This window comes from Telopea speciosissima, chromosome 4, assembly GCF_018873765.1.
Source record: "Telopea speciosissima isolate NSW1024214 ecotype Mountain lineage chromosome 4, Tspe_v1, whole genome shotgun sequence".
Classification (NCBI taxonomy): domain Eukaryota; kingdom Viridiplantae; phylum Streptophyta; class Magnoliopsida; order Proteales; family Proteaceae; genus Telopea; species Telopea speciosissima.
Genome location: NC_057919.1, coordinates 4,546,712 through 4,570,397, shown reverse-complemented (window position 1 = coordinate 4,570,397; position 23,686 = coordinate 4,546,712). Strand labels below are relative to the sequence as shown.

The 23,686-nt window shown below is 37.3% G+C and overlaps 2 protein-coding genes and 1 long non-coding RNA gene across 3 annotated transcripts; 1 reads left to right on the top strand and 2 right to left on the bottom strand.

Annotated features, from left to right (window-relative positions):
* The first annotated feature begins 1,213 nt into the window (after positions 1-1,213).
* Positions 1,214-14,579, top strand: LOC122658319. Its single transcript, XR_006332426.1, has 3 exons — positions 1,214-1,274; positions 9,792-9,797; positions 14,568-14,579. It is a non-coding gene; the product is annotated as an uncharacterized LOC122658319 (long non-coding RNA).
* On the bottom strand, positions 3,488-6,760 carry LOC122658317 (probable 1-deoxy-D-xylulose-5-phosphate synthase 2, chloroplastic). The gene is made up of 10 exons (XM_043853239.1): positions 6,647-6,760; positions 6,335-6,502; positions 6,085-6,249; positions 5,778-5,928; positions 5,397-5,668; positions 5,032-5,305; positions 4,613-4,920; positions 4,228-4,509; positions 3,849-4,133; positions 3,488-3,743 (listed from the first exon to the last, which is right to left on the bottom strand). Exons 1-10 carry the CDS (start codon positions 6,743-6,745, stop codon positions 3,597-3,599), a joined length of 2,151 nt encoding a protein of 716 aa, XP_043709174.1. The 5' UTR covers positions 6,746-6,760; the 3' UTR covers positions 3,488-3,596.
* Positions 14,580-20,233: 5,654 nt separating the features above from the next.
* Positions 20,234-23,467, bottom strand: LOC122658183 (probable 1-deoxy-D-xylulose-5-phosphate synthase 2, chloroplastic). Its single transcript, XM_043853094.1, has 10 exons — positions 23,366-23,467; positions 23,078-23,245; positions 22,828-22,992; positions 22,511-22,661; positions 22,086-22,357; positions 21,723-21,996; positions 21,297-21,604; positions 20,919-21,200; positions 20,534-20,818; positions 20,234-20,420 (listed from the first exon to the last, which is right to left on the bottom strand). Exons 1-10 carry the CDS (start codon positions 23,465-23,467, stop codon positions 20,274-20,276), a joined length of 2,154 nt encoding a protein of 717 aa, XP_043709029.1. The 3' UTR covers positions 20,234-20,273.
* Positions 23,468-23,686: the final 219 nt, after the last annotated feature.

The window sequence follows — 23,686 nt, the reverse complement described above, 5'->3', positions numbered from 1 at the left end:
AAGCTTACTTAGTTTTTTATTTTCAAAAGGAGCAAGTGAGCAAAGAGAGGGCTCATAAAGGGAGAAGTGTATCCATCTCAAAGCAAGCATGGTCTCCTATTACGCAGCAACTATCCTTTCCCTCTCTTGCTTGCTATGTTATTTAACCCTCATATAGCTATAAGGCAATTTTTTCCACTTATTTCTAATATGTGGGCAATGATGGAATTGGACCCAGAGTACACGGTTAAGACCCTAGGTCACATGCCAAAAGCAATCAGCAATCAGCTGATATTCGTATTTCTCAGCTGGTGGATCTGATGCAGAAGCTGTTGTTGTTGGCTTTCAGCTGAAGTAGCTCTTAGGCAATGTGGGAACATATTAAAGTACTTGTGGCTTCATACTTTCATCTGTGTTGTTGCGTAAATGCTGCTATTAGATTTTTCTATTGCTGGATTTGCTATTTTGTATTGGATTGTTGGTTCTATTTTGGGCCTCCTGATGCAATACCTCAAGGGACCCTTTTTGTTATCTTTGTTCATTGACAACTAAGAAGGGAGAGAGTGATGTGGATGTTGGATTGTCTTCTTTTTTTTTTTCTTTTTCTGCTAAAATAGATGTGAGACAATAGTGTCATTTTGCTTTTTTTTTTTTTTTTTTTTTTTTTTTTTTTTTTTTTTTTTAACCATGGTAGACATTAGGTTGAATAGTTTCCATGGAGGACTCACATGTAGAAGGAGATGGTGACTCAGAGGAGGAACTTATTATTGACATTGCAACTTCAGTAGCAACATCAGCAGCTGTGCTATGCAATGCTGTGGAATACTACTCAAAATATGTGGACAAGTCAATCTATAGGAATACTTATTATACTCATCGTGGTTTTGTGAGTCGTTTACTAGAGTCAAATGAGGACTGCAAACACATGACTAGGATGACTGTAGATTGCTTTCAACGCTTTGTCAATATTTATTTATTTATTGGGGGGGGGGGGTTGTACTCTGTTATTTTTGGGAAAAGGTTCCCTTGCAGCATACTTGGATTTGCTTGATGAAATTTAGGGTGTTGGTACTTATTAATGGTGGATAAATTTTCAAATTGAAATCTCTTTGATCTGTATCTGCCCAATGCCTTAATTTTCCACTCCATGACATTAGTAATATTTTCTTTTGCTCCAATCATTAAATATAATGTTGATTTGTCCATCGCAGGTTGGCATTTTTTATCGTAGATATTTGCTTGCTTGCGGGTTCTGTGAGGAATGCCTACCATACCAGACACAGGATAATTTTTGGGTACCAACCTCCTTCTTGCTAGATCTTGAGGAAAGGAGTCTTTGGAGTAGGGGCTGCCTTCATTGTGTTCACTGGCATACTCAATGAACTTTTTTATGTTTACTATTCTAAGGCTAAGGATGGATTCAAATCTGACTTTGGCAAAGACATTGGTGTGGGGTTGGGAACCTGTAGTTGAGTTAGCATAAGATACAACATTGTTAGCTACATAAGATACAACATTATTAGCGAAGTATGGAACTGTTTGCACTTTGGATTTATAATGTTTGGCTCACTCATTGAGTTTCATTGGTGTTTCCTGTGGAGCTTAATTTTAGTCTGTGGATATGGTGTTTGATCCTAGTTTCTATTCCGTATATATATTCTTTTCTTGTAACCCTATCCTTGCCCTTGTATACAGTGCTCACATCGTAGTTGGAAAACTTCAATTAGGAACTTGACATTGCAATCTGATATAGACATGCCATTGAGGTTGGTCTTGTTTGTGACTATTTTTGGATATATATATATATATATATATTTTTTTTTTTTTTATTTTTTTTTTTTTGGGTAAGCAAAATGTATTATTTGATTGATTGAGGAAAAATCCAACTGGTTATAGATAGAATTTTCTTTATCTAGCTTGTCATTGGAAAATGTTTTATTTATTTCTTCCACACAAGGTTAGAAAAATGTAGAAGAGGCATATTGAATGTTTGCATTTTGAATCATTAGGCCCGAATTTACAATTTGGTTTTGCTTCAATGGTCATTAATGACTATAAAATGTCTGCCCACCTATTTATGAATGTTTGATAATATCCCCCCATTGATGTGCGATACCCTCTCCCAACCATCCAAATTGTTAGAATTCAGACTCGTTCTCTAATTGTCTATGCACATTTGTGTATGTGTGTGGGGGTCTCAACAAGGTAGTTATGATGTGTTTTCAGACATTATTTCAAATTCATCAAAATTATGTTATATACAACAAAAGTTTGAAATGACTGTTACACTCCTTGGTCCTTTTTGCCTTTCTAGGGGATGTCGGTCATTTCACGCGATTGTGCCTAGGCGCAGGTACACACCGCACTGCAGCACCGGTTAGCGTTCCTTTTTTCATAAATTATTAAGAAAGAGTCTTAATAAGTGAAAGTTAGTACACTGGGTTGGATTACAAATTTTAAAAAAAATTACATTGAGGGGATGTCGGTCATTTCACGCGATTGTGCCTAGGCGCAGGTACACACCGCACTGCAGCACCGGTTAGCGTTCCTTTTTTCATAAATTATTAAGAAAGAATCTTAATAAGTGAAAGTTAGTACACTGGGTTGGATTACAAATTTTAAAAAAAATTACATTGATTTTACATCAATTTTTCAGACAACCAAACAACTTAGTAAAATTAATTTCACTTTACTTCCTTTGCAATCGAACGACTTAAAAGGAAGAAAAAAATTCCCTTCAGTTCTCTTCCCTGCCCTTCACTTCCCTTTCCCATTTCCCTTGCAACCAAACTGGCCCTTAATGTCGTAGGAAATTGGAAATGAAAGTTTTTTACTCATGTCCAGACTCCATCGGACTGTCAGATCATGATAATAAAAGGAGAAAGTTTTCCTTCACCGCATAGAAAGGGTTCAGCCACCATCTTAAGGTCCTAAAGCACTTCCTATTGGACAAAATCGATAATACCCTCCCCATATGTTTACCTTTCAATTCCATCAAAAAGTCAATGTAACTGATTCTCCTTCTCCGTGGTTCAAGGAAAACTCGATTAAAAAAATATTTATATATATTAGAACAACGTCATGAATTACAAAATACATGAAACCAAGCTGGTATCTGATATATTTATATAAACCACAATCCTATATTTTATAGATGTGATGTGGACCTATTTGTTATGTACCCCTCTCCCCTCTCTCTCTCTCTAACACACCTAACAACATTTCTTTTTGTTTTGTTGGCAGCAACAAGTTGACAACAGTATACAAGGCTTACAATTAACTCTTTGATTCCCTTGGTCTAATACTAAATTTTACGTCTTATATGTTGGGTATTGAAACAGTACTAGCAGATGATATAAAGAAGTAAAGAAACGCTCAATTTGATTCTTTTCAACCTATTCATTTGGTGGCTGGGGGATATATACATGTACAAAAGAGGGAGCCAAAAAGGGAACATTGAACCTAACTATATCAAGATCAGAGTTCCCGCTTTCTCTTAATGATGTTTACTTCTCACTAATTCCTCTTACCCAGAACCCCTAAATTCATTCAAATCTTTGATTCTCTCCTTTTTATTTGTAGGACTAGTAGTCTAGTCCAGCTTCTTATATTTGCAGTCACTGAAGCTGAAGTGCTTCTTTGGCCCTTCCCAAGAGAGACAACACGGTTGCAGATATATCCCTTGCAGTGAGTCCTGCTTCTTGAATCTGATCTTGTGGTGAACCATGGTCAATGTATCTGTCAGGCAGCACCATTGATCTCAACTGCAAAGAAGCTCCATAGAATCAAGGTCAAGGGTAAAAAATTGGAAAAAAAGGGGGGGGGGGGGTTTCTCAAGGGATTTGAAAGTTCTTTGAAAGGGAAATTACCTTGAGTTGTCCATCTAGAAGGCCATTCAAGCTTAGAAAGTGAGCCACATGAGATCCAAAACCTCCAATAGAACCTTCCTCCACTGTAATCAGTATCTCATGCTCATTAACCAGATTTCTTATTAACTCTGTATCAAGAGGTTTGCAGAACCTAGCATCAGCAACTGTGACGGTTACGTCGCGGGAGTTGAGTACATTGGCAGCTTCAAGACATTGCTGAACTACGGAACCAAATCCTAGAAGAGCTACTCTGTTTCCTTCCATCAGTATTCTACCTTTCCCAATCTGTTGAAAATCCAAAGAAATATGATTTTTTTCTCCATTGTTCTCTTTCCCATGTCAAATTGGAAATTTTACAATTGTTGCTTGTAATGCTTACCTCAAGTGGAGTGCCTTTGTTATTTGGAGGGAGTGCTACTCCAACTCCATTACCCCTTGGAAATCTAAAGCAGCTTGGCCTGTCATCAATGGCTGCTGCTGTGGCAACCATATGCATCAGCTCAGCTTCATTGGAGGGAGCCATGACAATCATATTTGGCAAGCAAGCCATGTATGTAATATCAAATGCACCACAATGAGTAGGTCCATCTGCTCCAACTAAGCCAGCTCGATCTAATGCGAACCGCACTGGTAATTTCTGAAGATCCACATCGTGCACCACCTGAAATCCATTCAAAGAAGCAGCTTCAGAAATTTTCACACCCCCAAAAAAAAAAAAGACTAAATTTAAACAAATTCAAATTTAATCGTTTTTAATGGCTTGCCTGATCATATCCTCGTTGCAAAAAGGATGAATAGATGGCACAAAACGGCTTGACACCCTCTGTTGCTAGACCTGCTGCAAATGTTACAGCATGTTGCTCAGCGATCCCAACATCGAAGCATCGATTTGGGAACCTCTTTTGGAAGAAATTAAGGCCAGTTCCACCACCCATAGCAGCATGAACAGCCACAATCTTGTCATCTAGCTCTGCTTCCTTTATAAGGGAGTCTGCAAAGTACTGAGTGTAGGAAAGTGTGGGGGGCTTGGACTTGAATTGCTTCCCAGATTTGGGGTCAAATTTAACAACCCCTGCAAAGAAAAACAAAATAAAAAAAACAGATCTCTTTGAGAATTATTCTAAGAAAATAGGATAGGTTGCAGTCATATATGCATTAAACTGATTACTAGCAGGCTACTAACCATGCATTTTATCTGCAGCAGCTTCTGCTGGTGGATAACCCTTTCCTTTCTCTGTTACAATATGGATCAGAACAGGCCCTGGTGCAGGCATCTCTTTCACTTTTCGGAATATGGACACTAAATCTTCGACATTGTGACCATCTATCGGACCTATGTAATACAAGCCAAGTTCCTCAAACAACGTAGCACCAGAGGCACTGATCATTCCTCTTGCATACTCGTCCATCTTTGCTGCAACTTCATGTGCTTGCCCTCCAATTTGTTTGCTTATACCCTGGCAAGAATTCAATTCAGATTAATTTGCTATTTGAAGCCAGAGTTGAGCAGTAAAAAACTGTAAATATGAAACCTGATGAAGTGCTTACCTTGGCGGCCTCACGGAGCTTGCGGAATTTGGTGCTTGCTTGCAGTTTACTGAGGGCGCTGCTGAGAGCTCCAACAGGCGTTGCTGGACCATCAAGAGTGGCAGTGGGTAAGGAGACCTGTCTGTTATCATTCAATACCACAATCATGTTCGTATCAAGGTATCCTGCGTTGTTCATTGCCTCGTATGCTTGCCCTGCGGTCATGGCTCCATCTCCGATCACAGAGATAACATGGTTATTCTTCCGTAGAAGATCTCTGGCAACCGCCATTCCTACAAGTACAGAAATTTACAGAGATCCTGATTAGTTGAGATTTGGGAGACCAAAAATTATAAAATTCAACCAAGAATTGAGAATCTAATCTATGATTCATTCACATACCAAGACCAGCAGAGATACTTGTGGAGCTATGTCCTGCACCAAAAGCATCATATATGCTCTCATCCCTTTTAGGAAAACCTGCAAGCCCTGAAGTCTGCCTAATTGTTTGCATTCTAGACCTTCTCCCCGTCAAAGTCTTATGCGGGTACGTCTGAAAATTTATTGCCCACAGTTCAGCAACCATTCTCAAACATATACAATTAAGTTTTTAGTTTTCATAATTTTTTTGTTTAAAAAGGAAGGAAAATCAAACCCTTTCTTTCAAACATTTCTATTGAAATGGTAATTGAAAATCAAAGTTCTGGACCTGATGGCCGACGTCCCAAATGATTTTATCTTCTGGCGTATCAAATACATGATGAAGAGCCACAGTCAACTCCACCACACCCAAGCTTGAACTGAGATGCCCACCTGTCTTTGAAACATTATAAACAGTTTCTGCTCTAAGCTCTGCTGCGAGTTGTTCAAGATCCTGAAAGAAACGGTAAAATTCCATTAACCCCTGAAACAAAGGAGAAAACCCATGAACTAAAACACAAGATCATAAACCCAGTTACCTGTATGGAGAGATTCTTCAAGTGAACTGGATAATTAATTGTGTCAAGTAACGGGGTGGCCGGTTTCTTTTCAGAGAAATCAATTTTCCAAGCACCCTTTTCTTTCTTTATCTTTATCTTCCATTCCTCGCCGTCAGCAGAGTTAGTCGCAGAAGCTCTCGTTTGAACCTGAAAACTCAACACCATCAATAAGCATTCAACAATCATAGTTATCATTCTCCCAGCATCGAGGGCATTTCAGCCGAGTTCCTCCATGAAAAACACAAAGAAACACAGAAAGAATAAGTAACTAAAGGATTAGATTTAAATAACCTGTCTCCTGCAATTAAGGTACCGCAATGGTCCTAGTGGAAATTTAATGGAAGGGTTGATAGCTGAAGTTCTTGTAATGGGAAGCACAGAAACCGCCATGACTGATCAGTCTTTGCAGAGAGAAAGAGAGAGAATAGGAGGAGGAGGGCCTGGAGCTGGAGGTAAACAGGGGAGAGCTTTTCAGAATTTATAGGGAGAAAATAAGCGAAAGGACAAAGGGAGGATCGCTTACATGGCATGTTTAGATTAGGGAAAGGGAAAGCCCAAAATCTCACGAGATTTGGACAAAGAGAGAAAGAACGAGGGTTATACTAATTCCTGTTCCGGTTCGGTGGTTCTGTTCAGCTCATCTCATGTTCTTACTTTGGAATTTGGATTTAGGTGCAGACTACAGACAAATTCATTTGTCCTTTGTTTGCTTTTATGGAAAAGAAAAACTATTTTTTATCAAAAAAGTTAGAAAAAACGGAAAATTACTTTACAGATGTTCTACTTTTTCATTCGGGGTTGTCCTATCTTGTTCCCCCACCCACCCCCCTCTCTCCCTCCCCACCTCTCCCCTCCTTTTCTTTGGAACTGAGAATTTGGATTTTGATACAGGTTCATGTGTTGGACCACTTTATTTGCATTTATGAAAACTTGTTTCTATTTATTTATTTCGAACCAAGGAGTCTTTCTATTTATTGTGTAGAAGCGCTTTCAAGGACACTGACCAACCGGTTGGTCGCAGTTACATCATTGTGATAGTTATAAATGGTCAGTCTCCATAATTTAGGAAAGTTGAAATGGTTCCTTCAACCCAATCTGATTAAGTGAAAACCAGAGTCATTTGATGGGTCCTTTTTGTTAACAAAGAGATGAAAACCCATGAGGCCATGAAGGTAACTAAGAGGATGTAGATCCAACCATGGTCAAAAGATTGGAATCAGAATTTCGAACCGACTGATTCTTCTTCGATCAGAATTGAAATTTTGATCAGTCAAGAATCGGCCAAAAATTGCCATAAACTGATTTGGCTGATTCGGAGATTTCAATTGGGATTGATTTATAATTGAATTCTTAAGATTCTAGTCGAATCCATGAAGACCAATTTCATTGCGATTTAGTAATGGTGGAGAATGCAGTTTCAGGTAGAAGACATCTATTCCTTGGCTTATTTAGACACTTTGTGGAGTTAGATTAGAGTAAAACTTTACAAACGAAATACAACTTTATTCTCTTTATCAAATATATTATTTCATTTTTTCGCTATGGTCTTGATGTGTAAAATGCCAATATAAGTTGAAAGCATGTAAATCACATCTCTAAAATTAAATGGATAACTGCTTTTGGTCCCCACCTGACCTAACATTTGGAGAGAACACTGACCTGTACAACATTCTGCAGAAGAACTCGTCTAGATTTGAAAGAACCAAAAAAATGATTGAAAAAACATATCAACTTTAAAACTAGGTTGGATTTGAAAAAATAACTTTATTAAAAGAACTAAAAATAAAATAAAATGGAGAGATTAGCATGTTAAGTAAAAAACTGTCAAACATTAAAAATGTGGGGGGTTCTCATATGTACGATGGATTTTATTTTTTGGTGCTATCTTTTTTTTCCGGTAGAATTAAACTGATACCATTCACCTATCATAAGGGAAGTTACATTTCATTGATGAGAGAGAGAGAGAGAGAGAGAGAGAGAGAATACATTACTAATCAATACTAAGTATGGATATTTTGTCGATTTTCTATTTAAAGATCATGTCTTTGAATCTTTTATTTTTGCGATACATAACAATATAAGAGTTTTTCGATGGAAAAAAAAATAAATTTGTAAGGATCTTGTTGCAACAAAAGTACCTAAATATTTGTTAACAAGCCACTAAACTCATTAGAATAAATGCTAGTACTTAAACAAAATGGAGTTACAAACTCTATAATTCACCCTCACCCATATACTTGTGGATCGTAAAAGTATGGGAGGGGGAGGGGGATCGTTACAACGCCGAAATGTAGTTTCCCACTAATGAGGGGGTGAGTGATTGAATCGTTTAATATGGGGAGCTTGATGAGGAGAGAGAGTGTGTGTGTGTGTGTGTGTGAGTCACAGGTGGGATGTGAGAAGGCATGTGTAAGGATCTTCACATTGACGGCATGATTTTATTTTTTCCTAAATGTATTATCACATCTTCAAAAGACATACTTAAGTGATAGTGATTCACAAGGTTCATGCCCTACAAAAATTCATGGTGTGAGCATTTATCATTGGATCGAGTTTCTCTACACTATGGATGTGTAGTGAATATCCACATCCATTCTCATTAATACTATTTGATTGCAATAGGGAGGGATATTTATAACTTGACCAATAAGGGAAAGGAGAGAGAGAGTCTTCTTCATAAAAAAGATGAGGGAAAGAGATTGCTGCCTAGGTCTCTAGAGCTTATACGTGTGCGCTAGTCAATGGGAGCCTATGCGCAAGCATTGCCATGGGCGAGATTTCTACCTTTCCATGGTGGCAGTGCGATACTTTTGTGCATTTCTATGTCTAGACACAGGAGCCACGCGACCATGTAGTGTTCTTTTCCCCAAAAATATATTAGCTTGTTGGGATTGCATTTAATATTAATGATCTCATCCTCACTTAGGATGGTAAAACATTGATACACTTATTAGGAAATAATAAGAAAACAAAATATTTGATTTATGGGAGAAAGAATGCTAGCCAGTCACGCGTGGTGCATGGCCCCTGTGCCTAGACACAAGGCTGCACAAATGACCGTCGCACACCATTGGAAAGGCAAAAATTCATGAGGGCGCGGCGATCATTTCACGTGACCTGTGTCTCGACGCAGGCCGTACGCCGCATGTGACCAAATAGCGTTCCCTTTCTCATGATTTATAATATTTAATAGATCCATGGGGCTTTAAAAGTGGAAAATCTCGTTTACAACTGTCAAAATTAATAAAATTGTTTGGTCAAGTTGTCAACATCATCATTTGTCAATGATAAAAAGTTCAGAACAATAGTGCCACAACTTAATGTGATTGTAACCATAAGGTTGCGAGTTCAAAAAATCCATTGAAGAGGAAATTATGGGCTGAGGTATATGGAAAAACTATTCTCTCTAATTCCTTAAAGTGTGGCTGTACGGCAGTGCTAGGTGGAGATGTCGACACTTGGCAGCTGCCCCATCCAACCATTCATATCAATGAGCTCAGATCGTTGGATGCGACAACTGTCAGGTGTCAACATCTCCACCTAGCACTGCCGCACTGCCACACTTTAGGAATTAGAGAGGATAATAATATTAAGATCGACCACCGCAGAGTCCAATCTCGATTATAGAAATGGTGCTCTTCATTTTCTATTTTAGAAATTAAGCTATTGTTGATTGGAACATCAATACGTATAATTTGAATTGGTCGACTAAATCATACTTGGGAAAGTTCAACAGAGGTACTTTTTGAGAGTTTTATATTTTAGTTAACTTCTTTATTACTCTTTATTAATTTACAAAGGAAACAATAATTGGGTTTAATTTGATTATTTTTAGGAAATAGTAGAATTGGAACAATCTACAACTTCACATACCTCAGCCCCTTATTTCCTCTTCAATAATAGGAATGAGGAATATTTTAAAAATCTTTTATTACTTTCTACGATAATAAGGTATTTACAGAAAAAACCAATAATTGGGTTTAATTTGATCGATTTTAGGAAATAATATATTTGAAGGATATACAACAACTGTTACAGGTAAGGGTATCAATAGCCGAATCGGTCACCACTGATATTGATTTTGATGCAATAGAAGTATAGATAGACTAAATATCGTTTTAGCGCAAATGACCCTCAAATCCACAATATAGAAAATAAGAACGAAAATGTCAGGTTTCAAGATGAAGATTACAAACCTTAAAGAGACTTATATAATAGGCCAAAGTACAATTCAAAATTCAAAAAAATACGCCTAAATTCAAAATTATAAAACTGTACCCAAATTTAAAATTCAAGCATTGGCACCAAACTTTGAAACCCCGGACGGTCTTGAAAATGAAGGCAATTCGAGAAGACGACATGATTCAATCAGGCTAAAGAGACATTATTATTATTATTATCATTCTCTCATTTTTAAAAATTTAATTAAGATCATGCCTGTCTTTTCCTATTATGAGTTTCTTTGACTCTACATAATGGAGTCTTGACAAGTTAGGAACTATTTGTTGTTTGGTCTATGTTCAATTTAATTAAGCTTTACTTTATTAGACATACTATAATAAATATATTTTTCTCATCGGTTACCAGCCTTGTTCTACTTATAATTTTGAAAATTGTAATGGAGTCTTGGCCTATTAGGAGTTATTTGTTGTTTGGTCAGATGTTTAATTTAATTTAATTTAATTTAATATTCTTAATGTATCATGAAACAAGTATTTGTGTTGGTTTAGAGATACTCTTTAGCCTTGCTACACTAGAAAAACTTATCCTTGTATGGATTGAGCATCGGGTCAGAGTTGGATTGCCTAAAAAACCCAAACTTGCTGCCTCCATTAGACCCTCTCGAATTGCTATGGCTTCGAGGTAGTTAACTAAAGGACACTTATAGCTTGCTCCTATGAACGTAAAATCACTATCTCTGAGTCTGAGTATCCAATTTGTTTCAGCTGTAGAGTTAATCTTCAAATCCATAGCAGCATCACAATTGATTACAACTTGCACACATCCGGTATAAACAATTTGGTAATGAAGTTAGAACCTAGGTCCTAGCTTAAGATCATAGCAAGCCCACATTCATGAAAATGAGAAAATATCTATTAATATTTTCTATGGAGAGGGATCACTATGACACGAAAGTTTAGTTTACCACCAACGAGGGGTAGGGAATCCAATCGTCCACTGGGGGTGGCTTTTAATGAGGAGAGAGAGAGAGAGAGAGAGAGGGAGAGAGAGAGAGGGCTCCATGGTGGGATCCAAGGAGGTAAGAGGGTGTGTGCAGAAATCTGCACATTGGCATTGTGACAATATTTTTTCCTATTATTCATATTCATATACGAGTTCACCTTTGGATTTGAAAATGATGCATGGTTTTATGCCTTTCAAATACAAAATTCTTATATTTTCTCTTTCAATTGAGGAATTATTATGTAGGATTTGCAAGGTGCAGTCCTGAAAAGACCTTTTCCCTCAATGGTGAAAAACATAATACGAAAGATTTTCAAAAGACAAAAATTTCCTTCACACCGCGGTGAAGATTCGGCCACCATCCTAGGGTCTACAAAATCCCTAAGGGTTTTAGCATATACTTAAAATACCCTCCTGATATCCTCTCATGCCCATTGAGAAGCCCGCGGTGAATGGATCACCGTGGTTGAAGGAAACATCAGTCCATTTCCAAATATGCATCATATTGTACAATCAAATAAAATGTGTTATTGAGATTCTATGCTATTGAAACATAATGGTTAAGGACACTATTGAAGCTCCATCTTGGATTTAATACTTCCTAATCCTAAGGGCCTTCCAAAGGAATAATTGTTGGTTGGGCAGAAACTTTTAGTTGCCAAATTGTCTTTCATTGGGTTTTGAAAAAATTATTTTATTCAAATGAAACTTAATTACGGTTACAAATGATTTAATCTTGGTGTAACCATGCCTGATTACAAAAAATTGTCACCAATCTATATGACATAGAAGAGTGAAAATATTATCATAGAAAATATAGTTTTATTGTGACGGTGACAAAACACTGACCTAAGCCAGGTATTTTGATTACCTAAAAAACCCCTATTGTACGGAGGTGTTTGATAATGAGAATTAAAAAAATAATAGTACTCTAAAATATTTCCAGATTCCCTTGATGATAAATTAAGGAGTGAATTTCTCTACATCCATGGTGAAGCGGAATCTTCATATCCACCCACAACTGTATCATCAAAATGAATTAAAGAGTAATAATTTTTTACTTCATCAAATGAGGGTGAGAGTGTAATAATGATGCAAACGTATGGTCACATAAGAGAATAAGTTTTATTTAATAGAAAGGAAAAGAAACATTAACTGGTTACGTGGTTTCTGTGTCCAAATAAATGGCTATGTAAATTTATCGTTCAACCCCCCAGTGAAATTACAAATTCTATTCCAACAAATACCCTTACTTACGCTCTCATTGAAACCACACTGATGTAGGCGCTACACGAGCGAGCAGGGTGAATGCAACTTTAGAATTCTGAACGATTGAAGGCGTGGAATCCAAAGATCCGATAACCCAAATATTTATAATTTGTGACGTTTCATTTTTGTAGGGTTTGACTAATCGTAAAATATTCAATGAAGTCCTTTTGAAGATATTAATGAAGGATCCATACATACCGATTCAAATTTCAAATCCAATTGCAAACACAGCCTTAAAAGCATTAATATCTCAGTTTGGAAACTAGTAAGTAACTGACAAAATTATCTTTTATGTGACCAAGATTGATGAGATCATCACAATCAGAGGTGACAATGCCTTTCGGTTTTGGGGTTATAATTGGGATGGCAACCATTGTTCCCCTTCATGACCGGCCCTTTCACCAAAGTTATTTGGGTCAATTCATAGGTGGGCCCCTACTTATGAATTGATCCAAACATCCTTGTCTTCAAACCCCTCCTTATGAAAATCTTTTTTACTCTTAATTAGAAGAGTTAGGTTTTAGAATTTAAATAAAGGACAATCAAAAGAACATGTAAAATTTTAAGTACACCAATAGAAGTGTTAAGGTTATATCTTTGCACCCAAGATGAGATATGGTTATATCTTCCTTGATTGGGTCTTCGATGGTTTTTAAGTAGTTCAGCCCAATCAACTAGGGATCGGATCCCTTGGCAGACCATGTTTGCATGACCATCTTTATCCAAATTCAACTTATCAATCACATTAATGGTAGCTAGCTAGCTTGATAGTTGAGCTTGAGAAGAAATACAAAAAAAAAAAAAATAGGTCAATCGAGGTCACACCGTTTGATGAAGCATCTTTCAAGTGTCGAACTCTCAAGCCCGAAATGCAATGCACCGCAAGATCAGTGCACTGCAGAGGATTTTAATCCAAGTGCTATAAATCTTTGAACCATCCCATTTGATATTCATCTCAAAGTAATTTTGGTATTTTCTTTCGGGTACACATTGTATGTAAAATAATGAGGGTGGAACATGTTCATTATACTTTATCTATATTATGTTACGGAAAAAGTTCTCTGTCCGGGGGTGTGGCCTATGCCAGCACTCCCATGAGTCTATCTCTCTCCTCCCCATGTGAAAAGATACCTCTACCCCCTTGTTTTAAGGAGAAGAGAGATAGACACAAGGGAGTGCTGGCGTAGGCCACACTCCCGTGTAGAAAACTACTTCCCATTATGTTATTATAGGAGAAGGAGAGAGAGAGATGACATGAGGGGAAGAGAGAGGATGGAGTGTAAGGGTGGAGACAGAGAGGACATGGGAGGTGATGCAGATGACAAGAGGAGAAGAGAGAGCGCGGGGTGGAAGGGTGATGCCGAGGCAGATATTTGATTGAAGTTGAGTTTAAAATTTGACACATAACTAATTCACAAGTATTCAAATTATCCAACGATTAAATATTGGATAATAAATAGAAGACTGTCTTGATAAAGTTATCGACAGGGCCTTCTTGATCAACTTTTGCCATTAAATCGTAATTCAAAAGATTTTTTTATGAAAATTTCAAATCTCACTTACCATGTGATGTAGCATAAATCATTTTATTTTTTTACTTTTTGCAAAAAAGAATCATAATTTTTGTTCTTAAAAAATAAATTTGAAAAATACTTATGTTACATATTTTATGAGCCCCATGAGCCTTACAACAACTCATAATCTCATTTGACTTATTTTGATAATGCAATGACATGTGAGGTACTCTCCATGAGATTAGCAAAGCTCTTAAAAATATACATTATATGAAATTAAAAAACTTCATAAAAATAATGGATAAATAACAAATGAGGTTCCTCATGCTTGGGATATTAATTCTTTCAATCCAAGTATTTAGTTCACAGCATTGGTGATGGTATCGGTCGTCATCGATATGTATAGACTGTATTGGCAAAATCAGTTTCATATTGTACTGGCGGTTTCGATATCGATTCCTAAAATCATTTTAAAAACTAATGTTTGGTCCCCCTTAAGAAGCAATTATCCACCTGAGTCAATCATGTCTTTAATCTAACAATATTTCTATAAAGGAGAAAAATCACCAAGACGTTATAAGTAATATTGGATCATTATCGTCTCCGGTTCCTTGTCTGGTACAGTTGTTTGGTTCCTCTCATAGGGGGTCAAAAATGACGACCTACCCCCTGCCCAAACACACTGCCTGAGTTTGATTAAGTCGTCATTTCTGCCTCCTTATGAGAGGAACTGGACAACCATACCAGACAGGATAAAAATTCGTATTATTTTCTCTTTCGGAATGTTATGTTATTTTTTCTCTCCTACTCTAATCATATAGGCCTATGTGAATGAGAAGAGATTGTTTTTTATATTATCATCGGGGAATCCTCTCGCTTTTCTATTTTCAGCTTTACCCATTACAGAAGAAGAATCAATGCTGTTTATTCGATTTTCATTAATTTGAGTGAATTTTATGAATCAACCCATCCATTTTTATGATCTCTGACTGGATCTGAGTGGATCAATATTTTATGAACCATCCTTATCTAAAATGAAGTCATCTTGTTTCAAGGGGATGACCCCGGAGCATTTATTGACGAATATGAATATAAATTTGCATAAAATTATAAAAATATCATCTTGTAACCATACAATATAGTATACCCTTTAAAAAATATTATAGCAACATTTTATTTGGGTAGGGGGATTGCAAAGCCCGCAATGTGAAATGGAATTTTCATGTTGAATCAATGACAGCATGAGAGATGATGGGACACAATTCATAAAAAAATGACAAAGTGAGTGTCAAGAAAGAGAGAGAATGTGTCCGAGATTATAAGTGTTCAGGTCCTTTTCCACATTTTCTTTTAGGAAACTTATAAGATTGTTCATGTAGTATTGGCAAAGTCCTAGTCCTTTGGGGTTTACCAAGTCACCCAAATGAAAAGAGAGAGACGTGGTCAGTGGAGTGTTGGTAACGGATACTTCAACTTGCTTCTCTTTAATTATAACTAGAAATAGGTTGAATGAGAGACTATTGTGCTATTCTTCTTCTCAGTCTATTCTCTTATTGCGTTTGAAACTAGGAAAAAGATCATGTGCAACCGTGGCAGGAGTTGCACAGGTGCAGCATCGCTAAACGACAGCAAAACCAGGGGTAAGGTAGTCATTTCACAGGTGGGTCCTACCTGGGCCCCACATGTGAAATGACCACCCGCCCCCTGTATTTGGTGTGGTTTTGGTGTTGCATCTGTGTAGCTCACGCCACGGCTGCACCAGAGCCAAGTCCTTGAAACCAACCACTGCTCTGAGGTCAAACTCTTTTGTTTTTGGTAAAGACTCTGAGGTCAAACTTATCTCTATAGTTGAATCGAATCCATTATTAAAGACAATAAATTTCGATATCGACTGAGATCACTATCGATTCAATATCAATCTAGATCAGCTCATATTAGTCCGAATTGGATGGATCTATCCTTGTTTTATTTTAAAAATTAGTGTGTTTTTTTTTTTTTTTAACCACCAGAAATCGGTACCAATAGCAATACAAATCAACTAATCCGACAAATCCAATACCGATTCCTCAAATTATAGTGGTTGTGGGTTCAAGCTGAGAAACAATCTCTTTAATTGCAAATATAATCCTCCCCAAACCTCACAATGGTGGGAAACTCGTGCTCTTGCCATTTGTCCTTTTGTGCATCGTACGTGACAAATAGACTTTTCTTCTACCAATTTTTAATCCACAAAACTTACAATGAACTTTCCATCTACCAAATTTATTTATTTTATTTTTTTGTTTTCTAAAATGTTGGAAAAACATTTTGTGAGCTTAAGACGTACACTATACCTTATCACATTAGATTATTATATTATTTTTTTAAAAAAAAGAAAATAATAATTAAAAAAAAAAAACCAATGTGAGAGTCAGTCGAGTATCCTATTTGCTAAGAGAACCATCACCATTAATAAATGGTTTTAGACTTTGGTATAGAGACATCTTTGGCTTTTATTTCATTTCTCAAATATAAATGTGAATATTTATAAAGTTACATAGCTATCTCTGTCTTTTTGTTTTTTTTTTTTCATTTTCCCCAATATAAACGTGGAATGATGACTATAAAAGGAACGTACTTAGTGCATGAGAATGCATGACTCCTCTTTATCAATAAGGTTGAAAAATATTACGTTTTGGTTTCTAGTAAATACTTTTATTTAACCATCGCTATCTATGACTTTTATCAAAAAGGCCAAAAAGATATTTTATCAATTAGGATTGAAAGAAAGATATTACCCACTAGTGCAGTGCAGGAAGGTCTTTATTTCAATTTCCACAATATAAATGTGGTTAATCACAAAACTTTGGAATTCTTAATAGTTATTCCAAAACTTTGGAATTCTTGCATCATCAATAACAATCAACCCATGCCAGTTGTGGTTAATCATCAAAGGACAAAACTTGAAGAATACCATAATTTGAATTTATCAGGTAAGGATGATCAATATACCCTACAATCCAATTAAGTTATTTGTGATTGAAAGTGAGAACTTGATGATTGTAAATATCCTCATTCCGTGATTTTTAGTCTATCTCGTGGACAATCTCAAATATAATTTCGGATTGTTTAATGTTAAGTAAGCCAGTTTGATCTTGTAATCTTCCAACACACTCTTCGGGAGGGTAATTTTGTAACTGAATTTTTAGCATGCATCCGTTGATGTAAGATCTCAATGTTTTGTTTAATGGAATGTACACCCTCCGGGGTTTCTATCTCTTCTTTTGTACTATGATGTTTGGGATCTTTATGCCCTCCAGTTCTCTGCCCGGCCCAGTTCCCCAGTGCCTCTAACAAGGGGGGGGTGCAATGACCACCTTATCCCCCCTTATTATATGCACTGGGGAATTAGAGGAGATAATTTTCCCTTGATGTTTGTGGGACCCTCCAGGGTTTCTATCTCTTCTTTTGTACTCTGATGTTTGAGATCTTTATCTCCTCTAGTTCTCTGGCTGGCTCACCTTCCCAATGTCTCTAACAAGGGGGGTGCAATGACCACCCTACCCCTGCCCGAGTGGAGTCCACACCCCCCTTATTACAAGCACTGAGGAACTGGCCGGGTAGAAAACTGGAGGAGATAATTTTCCCTTAATGTTTGTCGGACGAGTTTCCCTCGCAATTAATGGTAAATAAAGTCTCTATTTTACCCCCAAAAAAAAAAAAAAAAAAAAAAAAAAAAAAAAACTGATACGGGTGATATCTAGAAGAAATGGAGGCCACGTATGCATGGCACTAGGTTCACATGCAACATGTTTGGAATGATATTGAAAATCAATATTAAATACATATTAGACTAGAAGATTGTGGTTTACGAGTCTTTCTATAGTTAATATAGGTGTGGATAAGATTCTTGTAGTAGGGGGGGATTATAAGAAGTCCAAGGGATCCACAGTGTGTCAAAGTCCAATGGGTTTACTAACTCACACAACCTTGTGGTCAGTGGAGTATTGTTGGCAAAGGATACTTCAACTTGCTTCTTTGTTTATGATATATTTTTTTTTTTTTTGGGTAAATTTTGTTTTTGATTCCTGCAGCTACAGTGTCTGTCCACCCTCTTTTCACTAAAGTTAATGATCTTATACATAATGGATTGTGAAACTATAGTCTAAGGACCGAGGGCGAGAGAGGGTATCATATCGGGAGGGTATTTTGGAATATACTAAAATCCTAGGAGAGGTTTGTGAACCCTAGGATGATGGTTGAACCGTCTTCTATAGGTAGAGGGAAACTTGGTCCGTAGTCTAATAAATACATTCTTTGTTCCAAGAATAACAATTTGCTATTGTGGTTATTAAGCTAAATATTGTCAATTCCGTTGATAGACCTGTTGCACGGCATTCTTGCATGGGGTGTACATACTGATAGATCTTTATCCTCCCAAGTGCGGTGCACTGCCCAGTACACCTCACTTGTGCATCCAATGGTGCATTGGGTAGTGCACCTTTAAAGTTCATCCTCTCAGTCTCATGGATGCTCAAGTGTGATGCACTGGGCAGTGCACTGCACTTGGAGGATAAAAATTCGTGTACTGACTACTTTAAGTGTGTTGCTTCTTTCTTGTACTTTCTTTAAAATATGTATGGCTCACAAGTCCATTAAATTTGTGAAATGAATTCCATGATTCATTTGTTTCAGTCTATCCTTCTAAGTAATCAGATTTTAAGTACGGATTTACGTCAAATTTTTACGTAAAATATGAATGGAATGAAAAACCATTGTTTATTTAGCAAACACACTCCTAACCCTCCATATGTTATTTCTAATGTTAACCGGTGGATTGCCTATCTTCTGAACATGTTTTTCAATGGTAATTACACACCAACAAATAAAGAGACTGGATGGATTGCATTAATACTTTTTAATCATAAACTTGTTTAGGGCTATATGGATTATGAAACTGCAGGATGCTTACAAGAAGCGCATGCATTGGGCTTCGAACAAGGACTACGAGTCATCTATACTAGCACGGACTAACCATATGAAAGACAATTGTAGATTTTATTTCTGCACTTTTAAATTAAGGGAGTATCTGAGTGACACATCTATAGCTGTAATTAGAACTTGACATCTTCATTTCATTGCCCTTCGCCTTATACCCTAAAGTCTTCTAGGATAGGAGTATAAAAGGATTTTCAAAAATAAGTTGAAAGTGCCATATCATTGTGCCGTTAGCAAAAGGTTTCATTGTCATGCATATTTTCCAAGTACACATGAAATGACACTAATATCCTCATTGGAAAAAAAAATTGTGTGCTATACTTAAATGGACAAAAAATAAGGTTACAAATTATTTAACACCTTAAGGGGTTTCAATAAGAAAATCTCATTAAACAAGAGAGAGAGAGAGTGATTTAGCTCTGTTTTTTTTTTTGGGTAAATCTTTAGCTTTTATTTATTTGCAAAATAACCCAGTTGGGCCAATGACAGAACTCTGAAGAACACCATAAAAGGGTTTCCTTTCTACCAACATCAAGGGGTTTCAATAAGAAAATCTCATTAAACAAGAGAGAGAGAGAGTGATTTAGCTCTGTTTTTTTTTTTGGGTAAATCTTTAGCTTTTATTTATTTGCAAAATAACCCAGTTGGGCCAATGACAGAACTCTGAAGAACACCATAAAAGGGTTTCCTTTCTACCAACATCTCTGTCCTTTCTCTATTTTCATTTCTTTTCACATCCTTGATTTTTGTTCTCTATATTTCACATGCCTGCAGACTTCATTAGCCTGCCTTTTTTTTTTGAAGAAGAAGAAGAAGAAAACTCTGGCAATGTCTTGAATCATCAAATCATCATCCAAGTTTTGCACTGAGTTGAAAAAATTAAGAACTCTCTGCTGCTTGCAGATACCAGCTGATCAAAATGGACAACTCCCACAGCTAGTCTCTGGATGAAGTCTGGCTTCTTATGTTTGTAATCACTGGAGCTGAAGTGCTTCTTTGGCTCTTCCAAAGAGAGACAACACTGTTGCAGATATATGCCTTGCAGTAAGTCCTGCTTCTTGAATCTGATCTTGTGGTGACCCATGATCAATGTATCTGTCAGGTAGCACCATTGATCTCAACTGCAAAGAAGCTCCATAGAATCAAGGTCAAGGGGAAAAAATATTGGAAAAGAAAAAAGAAGAGCATTTGTCAAGGGACTTTAAAGTTCTGTAAAGGGGGATTGATTGATTACCTTGAGATGCCCATCTAGAAGTCCATTCAAGCTGAGAAAGTGAGACACATGAGAACCAAATCCTCCAATAGAACCTTCCTCCACTGTAATAAGGATCTCATGTTCATTAGCCAGATTTCTTATTAGCTCTGTATCAAGAGGTTTGCAGAACCTAGCATCAGCAACTGTGACGGTAACGTCGTGGGAGTTGAGTGCATTTGCAGCTTCAAGACATTGCTGAACTACGGAACCAAATCCTAGAAGAGCTACTTTATTTCCTTCCATCAGTATTCTGCCTTTCCCAATCTGTTAATAAAAAATCCAAAGAAATATGATTTTTTTTTCTTCATAGTTCTCTTGCCCATTTCAAATTGGAAATTTTACATTTGTTGCTTGTGATGCTTACCTCAAGTGGAGTACCTTTGTTATTAGGAGGGAGTGCTACTCCAACTCCATTACCCCTTGGAAACCTAAAGCAGCTTGGTCTGTCATCAATGGCTGCTGCTGTGGCAACCATATGCATCAGCTCAGCTTCATCGGAGGGAGCCATGACAATCATATTTGGTAAGCAAGCCATGTATGTAATGTCAAATGCACCACAATGTGTAGGACCATCAGCACCAACTAAGCCAGCTCGATCTAATGCGAACCGCACTGGTAGTTTCTGAAGATCCACATCATGAACCACCTGAAATCCATTTAAAGAAACAGCTTTAGAAATTTCAGACACAAGAACATGACCAAATTTAATAAATTCAAGTTTCAATTGTTCTTAATGTCTTTCCTGATCATATCCTCGTTGCAAAAATGATGAATATATTGCACAAAACGGCTTGATACCCTCGGTAGCTAGACCTGCAGCAAATGTTACAGCATGCTGTTCTGCAATCCCAACATCGAAGCATCGATCCGGAAATTTCTTTTCAAAGAAATTAAGGCCAGTTCCACCACCCATAGCAGCATGAACAGCCACAATCTTGTCATCTACCTCTGCTTCTTTTATAAGGGAGTCTACAAAGTACTGAGTGTAGGAAAGTGTAGGGGGCTTGGACTTGAATTGCTTCCCTGATTTGGGGTCAAATTTAACAACCCCTGCAAAATAAAAAAAAAATAAAAAAAAAACAGATCTCTTTGAGAATTCTTCTAATAAAATAGGATAGGTTGCAGTCATATATGCATTAAACTGTGATTACCAGCAGGCAATACTAACCATGCATTTTATCTGCAGCAGCTTCTGCTGGCGGATAGCCCTTTCCTTTCTCTGTTACAATATGGATCAGAACAGGCCCTTGTGCAGGCATCTCTTTCACTTTTCGGAATATGGTCACTAAATCTTCGACATTGTGACCATCTACTGGGCCTATATAATACAATCCAAGCTCCTCAAAGAGAGAAGCACCAGAGGCACTCATCATCCCTCTCGCATACTCGTCCATCTTTGCTGCAACTTCATGTGCTTGACCTCCAACTTTTTTGCTTAAACCCTGAGAAGAATCCAAATCAGATTAATTTGCCATTTGAAGCCATAGGTAAGCATTCAAACTGTAAATATGGAACCTGATGGAGTGCTTACCTTGGCAGCCTCACGGGCCTTGCGGAATTTGGTGCTTGCTTGCAGCTTACTAAGGGTGCTGCTGAGAGCTCCAACGGGCGTTGCGGGACCATCAAGAGTTGCAGTGGGTAAGGAGACCTGTCTGTTATCATTCAATATAACAATCATGTTTGTATCAAGGTATCCTGTGTTATTCATTGCTTCATAGGCTTGACCTGCGGTCATGGCTCCATCTCCAATCACAGAGATAACATGGTTATTCTTCCGTAGAAGATCTCTAGCAACCGCCATTCCTAACAAATACAGAAAGTTGCAGAGACCCAGATTAGTTGTTGAGATTTGAGTGACCAAAAATTAGAAAATCCAACTAAGAAATGAGAATCTAATCAATGATCCATTCAAATTTAAGAGAGAATAAGAATAAGTTGGGAACTAGAATTGTGTACCAAGACCAGCAGAGATACTTGTGGAGCTATGTCCTGCACCAAATGCATCATAAATGCTCTCATCCCTTTTAGGAAAACCTGCAAGCCCCGAAGTCTGCCTTATTGTATGCATTCTTGACCTTCTCCCCGTCAAAGTCTTATGCACATAAGCCTGAAAATTTATTGCTCACAGCCCAGCAACCAGTTCTCAAAACACATACAAAATAAATTTTCACCTTTCTTAATTTTTTTTTTTTTAAAACAAAAATGGAAAGAAATCAAACTATTTCCTTCAAACATTGCTTTTGAAATTATAATTGAAAATCAAAGTTCTTCACCTGATGGCCAACATCCCAAATGATTTTATCGTCTGGAGTGTCAAAAACATGGTGAAGTGCAACAGTCAACTCCACCACTCCTAAACTTGAACTCAAATGCCCACCTGTCTTTGAAACATTATAAACTGTTTCAGCTCTAAGCTCTGCTGCGAGCTGTTCAAGATCCTGAAAGAAACGGTAAAATTCCATTAACCCCTGAACAGAGGAGAAAACCCATGAACTAAAAGCACAAGATCATAAACCCAGTTACCTCTATTGAAAGATTCTTCAAATGAACAGGGAAATTGATTGTATCAAGTAATGGTGTTGCCGGTTTCTGTTCTGAGTAATCAATTTTCCAAGCACCATTCTCTTTCTTTATCTTTTTCTTCCTTTCCTCGCCGCCAGGAGAGTTACTGGCAGAAGCTCTCGTTTGAACCTGAAAATTCAACACCATCAATCAGCATTCAACAATCATTGTTATCTTTATCCCAGCATCGAGGACAATTCAGAGGACCACCTCCATGAAAAACACAAAGAAACACAGAAAGAATATAACCTGTCTCCTGCAATTAAGGTACGGCATTGGTCCTTGTGGAGCTCTAATGGAAGGGCTGATGATGGCCGAGGTTCTCGTCATGGGAAACCCTGAAACTGCCATTACTGATCAGTCTTTGTAGACGAGTACACAGAGAGAGAGAGAGAGAGAGGGAGGGCTTGTATGCAAACAGGGGAGAGGTTTTCAGAATTTATAGGGAGAGAGAAAATAAGCCAAAGGTGAGCTGTACTGGGCTTAACGTTACAAGGAGGATCAGATTAGGGAAAACCCAAATTCACACGAGATTTGGAGAGAGATAGAGAGAGGATTATACAATTTCCT

Excerpts from the sequence above, each read along its gene's own strand:
- LOC122658317 (XM_043853239.1), bottom strand. The coding sequence starts at position 6,745 with ATGGCGGTTTCTGTGCTTCCCATTACAAGAACTTCAGCTATCAACCCT. Across the intron at positions 5,929-6,084 it reads TTTGGGACGTCGGCCATCAG|ACGTACCCGCATAAGACTTT; the intron begins GTCCAGAACTTT and ends ATAAATTTTCAG. Across the intron at positions 3,744-3,848 it reads TTCTAGATGGACAACTCAAG|TTGAGATCAATGGTGCTGCC; the intron begins GTAATTTCCCTT and ends GCTTCTTTGCAG.
- LOC122658183 (XM_043853094.1), bottom strand. The coding sequence starts at position 23,467 with ATGGCAGTTTCAGGGTTTCCCATGACGAGAACCTCGGCCATCATCAGC. Across the intron at positions 22,993-23,077 it reads TGAAGAATCTTTCAATAGAG|GATCTTGAACAGCTCGCAGC; the intron begins GTAACTGGGTTT and ends CGTTTCTTTCAG. Across the intron at positions 21,201-21,296 it reads TGCAACGAGGATATGATCAG|GTGGTTCATGATGTGGATCT; the intron begins GAAAGACATTAA and ends AATGGATTTCAG.